At 46.8% G+C, this 12,621-nt stretch overlaps 3 protein-coding genes across 3 annotated transcripts; 1 reads left to right on the top strand and 2 right to left on the bottom strand.

The window, feature by feature from the left end:
* Positions 1–7,161: 7,161 nt before the first annotated feature.
* PHALS_01048 (uncharacterized protein) lies at positions 7,162–7,430 on the bottom strand (the record flags this gene model as incomplete). The annotated part of the gene is made up of 2 exons (XM_024730834.1): positions 7,162–7,272; positions 7,377–7,430. The coding sequence occupies 2 exons, from the start codon at positions 7,428–7,430 to the stop codon at positions 7,162–7,164; spliced, it is 165 nt and encodes a 54-aa protein (XP_024581072.1).
* A 1,554-nt stretch (positions 7,431–8,984) lies between these two features.
* PHALS_01047 (uncharacterized protein) lies at positions 8,985–9,434 on the bottom strand (the record flags this gene model as incomplete). The annotated part of the gene is made up of 2 exons (XM_024730833.1): positions 8,985–9,122; positions 9,360–9,434. 2 exons carry the CDS (start codon positions 9,432–9,434, stop codon positions 8,985–8,987), a joined length of 213 nt encoding a protein of 70 aa, XP_024581071.1.
* A 995-nt stretch (positions 9,435–10,429) lies between these two features.
* PHALS_01046 (Vacuolar sorting protein VPS52/suppressor of actin Sac2) lies at positions 10,430–12,613 on the top strand (the record flags this gene model as incomplete). Its single annotated transcript, XM_024730832.1, has 1 exon — positions 10,430–12,613. One exon carries the CDS (start codon positions 10,430–10,432, stop codon positions 12,611–12,613), a length of 2,184 nt encoding a protein of 727 aa, XP_024581070.1.
* Between the last annotated feature and the right edge of the window lie 8 nt (positions 12,614–12,621).

Here is a 12,621-nt window from a genome sequence, read left to right as displayed (position 1 = left end):
ATTCGGAGAGTGTCTTACCCTTTGACACGTCACACATGTGCACACATATGTGCTCGTCCATTTGAACAGCTTGGACTACCAGTAGTAGCAACTCACAGGGCTGTAGGTCTTTTCACGACCGAGATGACCATTAAGCGGGGTGTTGTGTGCCTCATAGAGGATACGGTTCTTCAAGTCTTCATCGTGACGAACCATAATTCGTGGCGTATCCGTCGAATCGATGCTATAATACAGCAACCCGTTGTTAAGCGAATATCGGTGTAATTGTGCACGCAGTCGCGACGACAGCTTCTTGCCCGAGTTTCAAACTTCTTGCTTCCGAGAGCCTGTAGCAGCGCGAGGCACAAATCATCACCCGCGTACGCGGCGCGGATCAAATCCGTCACGGATGACGTCGCCGTTGTGACACGAGCAAGCTCATAATCTGGTCTGCCTAACAACGCATCAGCCAAAGCAATCTGCTTTCTTGGCTTATTCTTCACCTCGAAGTTTTATTCTGCGAAGAAAGATTGCCACCTAGCCATCCTCTGCGAGAGGTGCGCAGTGCGTAGTGACGCATGATCTGTGTCGATCAGGAATGGCTTAGAGCCGACCAGGTGAACCCTGAACCTGACAAGAGCATACTTCATCTCAATTATTTCTTGACGTGAGCAGAGTAGTTCTTCTCCGCAGCCTTGAGCTGAAGAGATCCGAATGCCATCACCCGATCACGACCCTCGGTGTCTGCTTGCAGCAGTGCATAGCCGATGGCAAAGTCCGAAGCGTCACAGATGACACTGAAAGGACGATCACGGTCTGGCAACTACAGTATTGGTGTATGAAGAAGGCTGTCTTCAACTCTGTAAAAAGACTCCCGATTCTCGGTGTCCAAACACCATTTCGCATCCTTTTAAGGAATTTTGACAATTGCCGTGCTATTTCTGCGCTATCCTAGCTGTTGTTGGCAAGGCTAAGCCACTTAAGTCCTTTTGGTTCTTTGGAACCGGTCAGTCCACAATGACTTTGACCTTCGCGGAATCCATTTGAAGGCTACACTTCTTGATGAAGCACCCTAAAAAGAGATTCCTTCGGCGCCGAAGATGCACTTGTCTGCATTTGCATACAGCTTATTCGTGCGCATGCGCTCACACACCGCTCTTACATGGACGATTTGGTTCTCTTCATCCGTCCTACCGAGCTTAGCACGACCTTGGGTAAAGATGTCGAAGTATGTGTTAGCATTCGCTTGGTGGGACCTGCACAACTGCGTCATAAGACGATTAGATGTTGCTGGGGCATACGACAGCCCTCATGACATCACATGCCATGCCCAAAGCATACCGCTCGGAGTACTCACCGCTGTGAGCGGAATGTCATTCGCTCTCGTGTGCAAATGGTAATTCCCATCGACCAAGTTGAGTGCACTGTACTTTGTACATAAAACCCTGTTGTCCTGGAGAACATCCTTCCTAGCAGTCGGTGTCAGTCTTGAGCTAATTGCAAGCATGAACGATACGCCACTTGCCGTTCGATTTCCGTACACAAAACGTGGGTGTCGAATGGGGATATTAACTCTCACGCACCATTGCTACTTCGTGCTTCGCACGGAATAAGGCGTCAATGACGTCGCACTGCTCCTTGGGCAGGGGCCATTGGCGTGTTACAGAGTATTTGGTGCCCGGAACCAGGTCGATCCCATGACGCACGCCTCGGTCCGGAGGGAGGACGGACCGACGGCAGGTCTTTGGACTGGACGTCTTGAATTTCTTTCACCAAAGGGTAGTACGAATCTGATGAATTCTTCGGAATCGACGATCCACTTTGTTTGCTCAGCACCTTCTTGGTGTCCACCAAGACAGCTTCATCCAGAAGCGACAACGAGTTGATCTCCTTTTCGGCTTAGTTTCCTGCCTTCAAGGCACCGTCGAATTCTTCGAAAGACATCTCGTTTAGCTCAAGAAGAGCATCCTCCCTGGGAATAGCCCCGAGGTTCACGTCACTGTCTTCCTCCCCCGTCATACCGTTGACGAGGGTGTATCGCTGTGCGCTATCGTCTACGGTAGACACATCCGGGGTAAGGGTCGGCGCCTGGCGTCTTGAGCTAGCATATAGCATCGCTGTCGCCAATATATAGGTTGTACGTCTCGGCGAGACCGGTGGGAGCACGCACTCAGCGATGTCCAGTGTTAGCCCCACTTCCAGCTCAGCCGGAGCCCTGATGTCATGCACAACATCCGACGAAGAGCTGCTAGCTCCGCAGTCTTCGTCTAGTGGATAACGTGCCACTCGACGCACATCTAAAGTACCTTGCCCAACATACCTCGGACCTTGTCAAACCATGCCACTAGTGGCATGCAGCGACTGCTTCGGGATGTGAGCAGTGCTCAGTGGATTGCGTGCCACTCCACGTGTTTCTCTGGGGCTTTGCCCTCGATTCCTCGGCCCTTGGCCGACCATGCTCCGAAACTTGAGCAGCGCTCAGTGGGGTACGTGCCGTTCCACATTCAGCCCGTGGGCCATGCTCGAAACTCCTCTTCGCTACACCTTCGGTGTCTACCAACTCGGATACCTCGATCTCTAGCGCGCTGACTGTCCAAGTCTAGTGCCCGCGCATATAGCGTTTTTGCTTCCTAGCAGAGGTGGGTTTATGACTTACCAAAGCTCCATCATGGACGTGCGCGTAGAGCCCAAGGTCTTCGACCTACAGTGGATCCAATCTCAAGGTGAGCCATACCATATCAAGGATGAGATCTTACCTTAAAATAAAATTTAAGACTGAGCAGCGTTCCACGCTATCAAAGTCATGAAACATGACACCGAGGTCCACAGGGACCTTCGGCACTGTGATAATGTCCCCGTCGCTAAGCAAACAGTGCTGGTGTCAATCAACCGCGCCTTCAGCTCCTCAGCATACAGCTGACTTCCTTCCATTGTGGAGCGTCGCGAAAATTTGCCCGACGAACTCGATCAGGATCTCCCATGGCTTCTTAAAGCCCTTGCACGATCGCTTCCACGACCGGCACGCTCGACTTGCATACATGTTCCGTGTTCAAGAGCATGGAGCGCTTCGGGGATGGGCCCTGCTGCCCTCTACCTCTTTAAGGCTCAACAGAACTCAGTTCTTCCACGGGAGACTGCCCCGAGCCTACTGAATTTGGTCGTTTTCTCGCAAAAATCCAGAAGATGGTAAGCAGTTGGACGTCAGTTTGATGAGCCTTGACGCGCCTAGCGCAGGGGGCAACCAATCCGAAGGTGACGGATGTCTCCACAGACAAAACACCGTCGGGTATCCCAACGCTGCTCAGCAGCTCGGAGCTCTGCCTAGCATAGCTGAGATCTATCGGCTCAGGCCCGCTCGACAATATGCTATAGTGTTCATTTCAACCAAGTTGTGTCGACCTACAGTTGAATTCGGCATTCAATGCCACATCCACTGCTTCGAAAGAAAACGGGTGCACACGGAAGACTTTGAGTCCAGCCACGCCAGTGCGGAGGCCCTCCATAAAAACGGTCACTGTGACCGCCTCGAGAAGAGGATCGGCTGCCATAACGGCAAAGAGAGTACGCAACTCTTGGACAAAGTCCACCAATTTATTCTTGCCCTGTCGGGTGGCAAAGATGTGCGATCGCACGCGATTCGCCAGGTTAGGCGGCGAGAACACTCGCAAAAGCTGACGCTTCTGCTCTTTCCAGGAGGGGAACGCCGCTTCAACCGAAGTACCGCACGTCAGTGCCCATTCCCGCGCTTGATTCCGAGCCTGGAGATAGCTAGCGCCACGCGCTGTCGCTCGGTCTGGAACATGGCGAACGCCATGTACATCTCGACCTCTCTCACTCAGAGCAGGTTTCTCTCTCCACCTTTGCCCTCGAAGGTCTTAACACTCACCACGAGCGGTTTGGGTTGGGAGGGGTCATCCGTCGCCGACGGTGGCGCCAAAAACGCTGTCGACGCCGACATCTTCGGCTGTAGGTGCTCTAGCAGAGAATTTAATGGCTTGAAACCTCTCTACGCTTGCGTTGATCACTTCAGGGCCTTGCGAAGCGAGGTGTTGTACGCCCTCAGGACCAAGCAGAGACACCAGCTTTAAGCCCGTTCTGCATGCCCTGGGGCAAATAGTAGAACTGCTTCATCTTCACAGAAGGTCAGTTGTAAACAACTCAGATGTAGACTGTCTACAATTGCAGCAGGACTGCCGTAGTTTTTTCGCTTAGAGGAAGCTTGGTTAAGGTCGCTGACCTTCGTTCTATACTTTAAAACAGTACGAGTGTAGCGGATCGCAATCCACTTACTTCAATCGTAACTACAACCTTACCCCAAGGCTAATTAACTCTTTTGTTTAAACTATATAGTGTAATTCTTTGTTTTATTTGCGGCAAAGCAACCTATATCTAAATCTATAGGTTTTATTATTTACATAGTATAACCTGTTCGAATGTATAACTACTGGCAGTTCCAACCACGTACTGACTTGTTTTTTAACTGCAGACCATTGCGTAGCCACACTATCTTGTATGATCCAACCTTTTATACCAGGGCACGTGAATCCCGTTACAGAGCCTACATTAGCTTCGGTGCGTGATGTGAGTTTGTCCAAATTGATGAGCGATGCTATTGCTCAGAGCTCAACACAAGCACCTGTAGTGAGCCAATTCTCAGAATGAGCCAGAGAATCGTAATTGTACGATGCGGTACCCATAGCGTATATATGCAGACACTGTACGTGGTGATACCCATAGTACATTTCTCGTGGGACGGTTGATAACTAGTGTTACCCGTATCACGGCCGCCTGTGCCAGGACCGGCAGACACGGGAATAACTAGAAGGCAAATTATTCACAGAGATCATCATTATCACAATGTAACGGTACTGCTGAGTCAGCTCTACCGTGTGTCTCGTCCATCGTGCAGGGCAGCGAAGCTCCGCTTGTTTGTGTAAGAAAAACTACTTATACTTGAAAAGAGCGATCGGACTGAAGTCCTAGGCGTGAGAGTCTCCGTCGATATCAACGGTAGATGCTCTCATTGAGTCTGGAGCACTTTTTTTTGCGATATTTGCAAGATATGCGTCATCAATATGTATGATTGGGACTGGTGAAGGACTTCCTCGTTATATGTGGGTCGATAATTAAAACCACACGCGAAGAACTGAGTACCACAAGTGAGCCGGCTATCCTCAGGGATCCTACGGAATTCTTCTCCTTTTTTAGAAGGAAATTCACCACGTGGTGGCAGGAGATCCATCACACGTGTTGTCCCCGGATCGAGGGAGGGTAGTATAAATTCGACCTGAATTCGAAAACAAAACCCGCGTCACACGATAGTGTCCGAACGGGGATGTCGCAAACACTTTCTTTCGCCTGGAGTACAAAGCGGATTCATTGACAAGACGTAAATCCTTACAGTCGAGGCCAACTTTCTGTGTCAGAACGGTTTACAGAAAGCTGATAATAATTAGTGCATTAAATGAGCTAAATGTAAGTACGCTTTTGTCGCAAACACCGATTTCTATTAAAATGGGCTGCAGAACACCACCGGCGCAAACACCTTTTTTGGAAGGGTGTGCTACGAAATTGCATTGTTGGTAGCAATTTGTTCGGGGCTCTCGACTTTTTGCATACTTCTCATGAAAGACAGTGAACCATTTTTCTTGCATGGTGACTAACGAAATGCTGGTCAAGTCAAGTCTCGGGGACTGGCTAGCATACCGGCGTCATTTGATCGTTAGATGACGCAGCTGCATGCCAAAACACAAACGGCTTATGACGAAAAATTCATCCGCTGTGCTGAGTATAAAACGTCGACTGTGAACATCCCCATCAACCAATTTTGCTCAGTGCTCAAGTGTGTGCGATTTGATAAAATTTTCACAAAAATAATCAATGATGATTTATTGCTATCACATTCGTGTTTCTGGAATGCTTAAACGAAACCATAATCTGCGGGCAGTAAACATGTCTTTTGTCCGAAAGACAGAGTCTAGGCCTGACTAACAACTACTACGAATATGGTGCAAAGTATGCCAACATGGCGTGACCTCAACCATTCCTTTAGAAAATTATGCCAAGTTGAGCTGGGAGCGGCAAAAAAGACAGCATACCAAAGAGCTAGCTCAATATTCCGTTTTGTTCAAGACACTTTGACCTTTGCCACGAGTTCGGCCTTACTCCAAGTGATATCAATATTCATGAAAGCGTGACCGCGCTTGAATCTCGCAAGCATAGAGCGGAAGGAGAATATTACTCATCTCAAGACAAGGAGCTAACGCAAGTAGCTCCATATTGTGTTGCAAGAAGCTTCTTATCGTGGGCTGGGTAGCTCTTTTGTATAGATCATTTGTCGTAACTCACGGTGGCGACATCGCTGCATTTCTCGCAAAAAGGGTAAAAATCACTATCTTTATTTGCCCGTTATACCTCAAAGATTAGGAAAGTCAGGTTGGCTTAATATAGTATCATATGTGCTTTGGCGTCGCCATGACTATGAGTTATCGCATGTCACGATGGTAAAATACACATTGATGATGCAAAAAATACAGCGCATAATAAGACGCAACATGAGCTGCGTTGCTGAGTGCTTAGTAAGCACAATTTGTTTTGCCAAATTTGCGCTTTTTATATCTGTTTTGCGCTTTCTTACTTCGAGGCTTGCTGTGTTACAACATTGACCCACTAGACACATGACGCGTGGTCGCTGGACATATCGTTTCGTCAATGTGTATGTTACCATCGTTGCATGCGATAACTCATAGTCGCGGCGACGCCAAAGCACCTAAGGAACTACATTTAGCTACCTGACTTATATTTGATCTTTATGATAAACAGCGCAAAGAGAGATAGTGACTCTAACGCTTTACTGTGAGAGAAGTGGTGATGTCGTCGCTGTGAGTAACGATGCATGATCTATACAAAGAAGTACACAACGCAGGACAAGAAGCTTCGTGCAACACGATACGGAGCTACCCTTAACGTGGTATGAGTAGAATAAGAAGCTTTCTGTCTGCTTAATGCTGGCGGTATATTAACCCGGTCACGCAATCATGAAAATTGATATCCGCTTGGAGTAAAGCAGATCTCATAGCAAAGGTCAAAGCATCTTTAACAAGATAAAAGTCGATATAGATCTGAAGCGATGCGAAATGAGAGCACATGAGGTATCTATCACGGATTTGACAGCTGTCTCTGCTACCGCGCCCCAGCCCAAATAGGAATAGTGAGAGACCGCGCCATATCGGTATAATTTGCACTAGTAGTATCAGGACTAGACTTTGTTTTTGAGACCAAGGCACTGAGCAACTGCCCATGCAAAATGTTTAAATTGAAGCATCCCAGAAACACGAATTTGAGAGCACCAAATAAACCTTTGATTATTATGGCGAGAAGCTTCTTTGAACGCATACCCTTGAGCACTGATCAGAAGTGCTTGATGGGGATGCTGAAAGCCAAATCCTCATACCCCGCCCTTCAACTCTTCCGGCTTATGGCATAGAAGATTGCGATATCCAGTTGCTTTCACTATACACGACCCTAGCACAGGAGACAACAGCTCACAAATGGACTTTACCGCTCCGCCAGACATACACTTTGAGGGCCGTAACTAACAGTCGACCCTTCCTTTCTCAACAAAGCTGCAAAATCGAGACGAGGATGAGCAAATGACTACCCATCACCACGGAATGAATATTCGTCGCAAGCGGTATGTGTATAGGCACGCAGCTGCGTCATCTGATATTAGATGACGTCGGTACGCAAGACATATTCACCGCAGTGCGATGGACACTATAGTATTTACGAACCAGGTCAGATATACTGAACAAGCTTAAAGTGACGATGCTATTCTTCAACACATCTTATCTCGGTATTTGCGCTGAATCGTGGCTGCGTTTAACTTTAAGAAAGCGTGCATAAACTGTCACTTGCCGGCAGACATTTCGACAAAGAAATTTGGCGCCGCGTGGGGAGATATTTTTCTCTCTTTAAACCGATTTCCTTCTCGCACAGAGAAGCGCCTATAGATCCCTCGATCAGGTCGATTGCTGCGTGACTAATTTTTGCCTTCAGGAACTAAGCCCATTTAATGACGCACCTCCCGATCCGGTGGCTGCTTGCGATATCGACCTTTGGATACAACGTTGTGATCCTTCAACTACGCAAGAATTTCTAAGAATAACTTTTCCACTCTCTTCCCACTCAGTGCTCACTGAATGTTTGCAATGACAAGCTTATTCATGACGGATAATGAGCTCAGCTTCGCCTCCAGTACCAATCGTACAATTTAGTGATGTCACCGTTTTGTAACTATTTACCGGCTCAAATTCAAGCGTCTCCACCTCATAGTGATCACGAACCGTCCTACCAGATATACACACTCGGAATCTAGATATCCCGTGCCTCAGCAGATATATAACCTACAGACCACGACATCCAATCAATTCTCTCTGTCTCATCCTGATATTGCGACCCACTACTCCCGACCTTTGCCCAAGGCACCGGAGATACTTATCAATCTGGGGCAGGCATCATATATCCTACACTAATATATCGCCGCTTCATACCCACAAAAAATATCTGCTTCTAAGCAAAGATAGGTAACTGTTTCGTGTTCCAGTCAATCCTTTGCTCATGGCGTTCAAGCCGCGTCATACCTAGACTGAGTTCAAAGTCTAGCTCTAGATCGACGACAAAAGCGAAACGCTGTCAAAATCCTCACATAATGCAGGTGGGTTACAGAAAAATTTGGCACTTTCGTATCCTTTCAAAACATACGGATATCGCATTTGTGTTCGGTGTCATCAATGGCTCTGTGTATTTCTTACTGAATACAACAGTTGCGCGGCATATAAAACGACGTTGCGATTAAATTGTTCGAGTTCTTATGACCTCAGAAAGCTCGGGACGATGATAGCAACAGTCAGCGATTCTAAATTGTAATCACGACCTTCTTAAAAAATTTCTTTTGGGTTGAGATTCGTTGACCACGTCCTCCACGACGGTATTCAACTCTCAGCTTATAGAAAAGGGAGCTTCCAGTACGCACTACCACAAACGGAACATATGCGATAACCACATCGCTTTAAGGATCTCTCAAATTCTTCCCAGCGCTGCTGGGGCTCTTTGCCTAAGACGCGCTCGTACTGCTTCCACTTCTGATACTCTTACCGACCAATGATTGAGATACATTCGACGCAGCACATATCGCCACCTTGATCGAGGTAGTGTAGTTATAAAAATATCGTGGCGAGCTGCATCGATCTGAGAAAAAAATCATATAGTTGTTAATGGTTATTAGAATGGTCTGACATATCGCGGCGGTAATTGCTCGTAACTTGACAGGAATACAAGAGTTCAAAGTGCACTCGGTTTGTCTAATTAGGGGCGCGTACGCCCGCGACATTTGTTGGTTCATTGTTGGAAACGCCTCTTTCACGAAGGTTAAGCCTATCATCGAACGCGGCCATGATCTATCTTAAGCATGGTCGTAATATTATCATCTCAGCTTTTCTCGCCCAGAGAGAGCGACTTTTTCCCCCTGTTCTCAATGCGCTGAAGATTAGCATCAGTGACCTCGCGGTAAGGGCCGTTTGTGTCCCACCTACGACTGGTGGAAGCTTTTTGTAAGTTTGTTTAGCTAAGTGCATCTTTTGGCTGATGAACACCTTCAGGCGAACGTTTGATCCTGCCGGCCCTTTGGACGCTAATTGTCGTATTACTCGGAACTGGCTTTAGATATAAGCTTACAAAGTTTGTCAAGTTGCCTCATGGACAGGTCATTTTTATCTCGTGATTTTTACAGAGGATACACTATTTTCACGATTTGATCGTCGGATAAACCAACTTATACTACCAAGCGCAACGGGATTGTCGAACAAGTTGCACAGAGATAGTTTTAGCGCCAGAAGTCCGCGTTAGCTGACGCAAAGGGGATAGACTCATACGCATAAATCTTTTAGACCAGCTCTTAATACCTCATAATCCAAGAGATCACTTTGATGAGGTGTGCCACCATCAATTTTGCTGCGGAAACTCATCTTGAGATATGTATCCTGGACGTTCATGAAGCATCTGAAGAATAAACCTCTTCCAGTAATTTAACCGCTACTTGTTTTGCGTCCATCGCCTTGGTGACCCTTTTTCATATACTGAATGTGCCGCGCAATCCCAGCAACCTACAATCTTTCGACCGCCAGTACGAGGTTCATCAGCATCTACATCGCCATCAATAGCTCGGCAACCTGGATTTTTCTCAGAAACGCTTTTATCTATGATTAATTCGTCCAGTCTTTGGGCCCCCGCGTCGTTAAGGCTCGTTCAGTTGTTAAGACTTTCTAGCTTATGCCTAAGAAGCAGGTTGGTTGGCCGTGTCTTCGTCTAACGTTTCCAATAGTGGTGTCAACTTTGAATATGATTTGAAATTTGAAGAATTTGAGATATTGATGAAAAATCCAATTTTACCATGACAAAGCCGAGCGACGCTGGAGGTTTATCCGTCAACCTAGACGACATCGATTTTGACGAGCTCGACGACTATCTCGAGCTATTTCAGCAGGATGAAGTCATCAAGGAGGCATTGTCCCAGGGTGTGGACCTGCGTGGATATGCACAGCAGATCGATCAAGATCTCCGCGCAGCTGAGGCGGCGTCGGTGACACAATACGTCATGAAATCTGCTGATATTGTAGAGCTGCATGACGAGGTGCAGGATTGTGACAATCTATTAGCCAAGATGCAAGAAATGTTACTGGGATTTCAAGCTGATCTCGGCGGAATTAGTGACGAGATACGCCATCTGCAGGATGAGTCCATTGGAATGAATGTGAAGCTTAAGAATCGCCGTGAGACGGAGGAGAAGCTGCAAGCATATCTGGATCAAGTAACAGTAGCTCCATCTTTAATCAAGACAATTGATGAAGGAGAGGTGAACGAGGCTTATCTCCATGCTCTCGTTACACTAAATGGGAAGCTCCGATATGCAGCGTTGAATCATCCAGACCCGTCAGGCTCAAGTTTTAATCTTCTTCCTTCCCAAACGGCAGCCTTCATTGATGTAGAGGCTCACTTGAAAAATTTAAAAGCCAGAGCTATTGCAAGGATTCGAGAGTTCTTGTTGAGTAAGATGAACTTGATCAAGAAGCCGAAAACCAATGTACAGATGATGCAGCAGAATACACTACTGCCCATGAAATACCTAGTGGTCTTTTTGGCCGACAATGCACCAGATATAGAGGAAGAATTTAAAGAGGTGTATGCAGAGGCGATGAGTAAGACGCTGGTGAGTGTATTCAAGTCGTATCATGCAGGTTTAATGAAATTTTATGAGGAGATAGCGACACGTACGGATGTCATTGTGGTGGATGAGCAATCGTTAAAAGGCATGTTTAGCAATCGCGTGAATTTAAGCAAACGGAATGATACATTTTCAGTCACGGAGCGTGAAAAGATATTGAAAATTGCGTCGGCACCGCCACTGATTTTGCATGTTGCTCAACAGGAGGGGCTCAAACTGCCGTACGAGTCAGTTTTTCGCAATATCCAGCAGCATCTGATGGACTCGGTTACTTCTGAGTATCTTTTCTTAATTGAGTTCTTTAAGTTAACCAATCAACAGGAGAATGTGCCGCGCAGTCGTGACTATTTCATGCGTGTATTCGCTAAGACGCTGTCACTGTGCCTGGAAAATTTGGAAAACTATTTATTCACGTGTTACGATGCCATTGGTTTGCTGCTCATGATACGCCTGACGTACGCTCAACGGACAGTGATGGAGAAGCGCCGAATTCCATGCTTAGATGCTTACTTTGATAGAGTGAATTTGTTGTTGTGGCCGCGATTTCAGGCTGTATTTGATCTTAACTTTGTCAGCGTAAAAAGTGCAAAAACGAAGAAGCTGAGCCCGATCGACCTGCACCCTCACTTTGTCATCAGACGCTATGCTGAATTTTCTTCGTCCATCCTCAGCTTGTGTCTACACACACAGCAAAACCAGGATACTAGGGATACCTTTTTGACCTCTAACGCCCAAATGCTCGAAAACGGCACAAGAGATGTGGTTCTTAAAAGCCTGGCTGGATTGCGCAACGAAATTTTGAACCTGCTGAGTCGTTTATCCGAGCAACACGCCTCCGCAAAGGACAAATGCGTATTTCTAATAAATAATTACGATCTTGTTCTCACACGATTCGAGGAGCGGCATGTTGTCTCGGAAGAGACGTCAAAGTTTGAGGAATTACTTGTTGGCCAGCGTGAAAAGTTTGTGGAGGAGGAGCTAATGACATTTTACGCAACGCTGATTCAGTTTGTTCGACAGCACGAACAGCTTATGCTCGGCAAAGGCTCAGCATCAACAACAGGAAATTCTCTCCAAGTCGACACGGCGCAGATCGAAAAAATCGTGCGTACATTTGCAGCGACGTGGAAGACAGGCATCGAAAATATGAACAGCAATGTAATGACATACTTCTCAAACTTTCGCAATGGTATGGAGATACTGAAACAAGTGCTGACACAATTATTGCTGTACTACACGCGTTTTGTGGAAATTATTAAGCGTAACTACCAACGAACTCCATCATTCAACTCAGAAATCGTTACAACACAGGAAATTCTTTACGAAATTAAAAAGTATAGTCGATCGTTTTAGCTTTTACG

Source organism: Plasmopara halstedii, assembly GCF_900000015.1.
Source record: "Plasmopara halstedii genome assembly, contig: Scaffold_1343, whole genome shotgun sequence".
In the NCBI taxonomy this organism is placed as follows: domain Eukaryota; phylum Oomycota; class Peronosporomycetes; order Peronosporales; family Peronosporaceae; genus Plasmopara; species Plasmopara halstedii.
The sequence above is the reverse complement of the archived record's forward strand: the minus strand, read 5'-3'. Positions and strand labels throughout refer to the sequence as shown.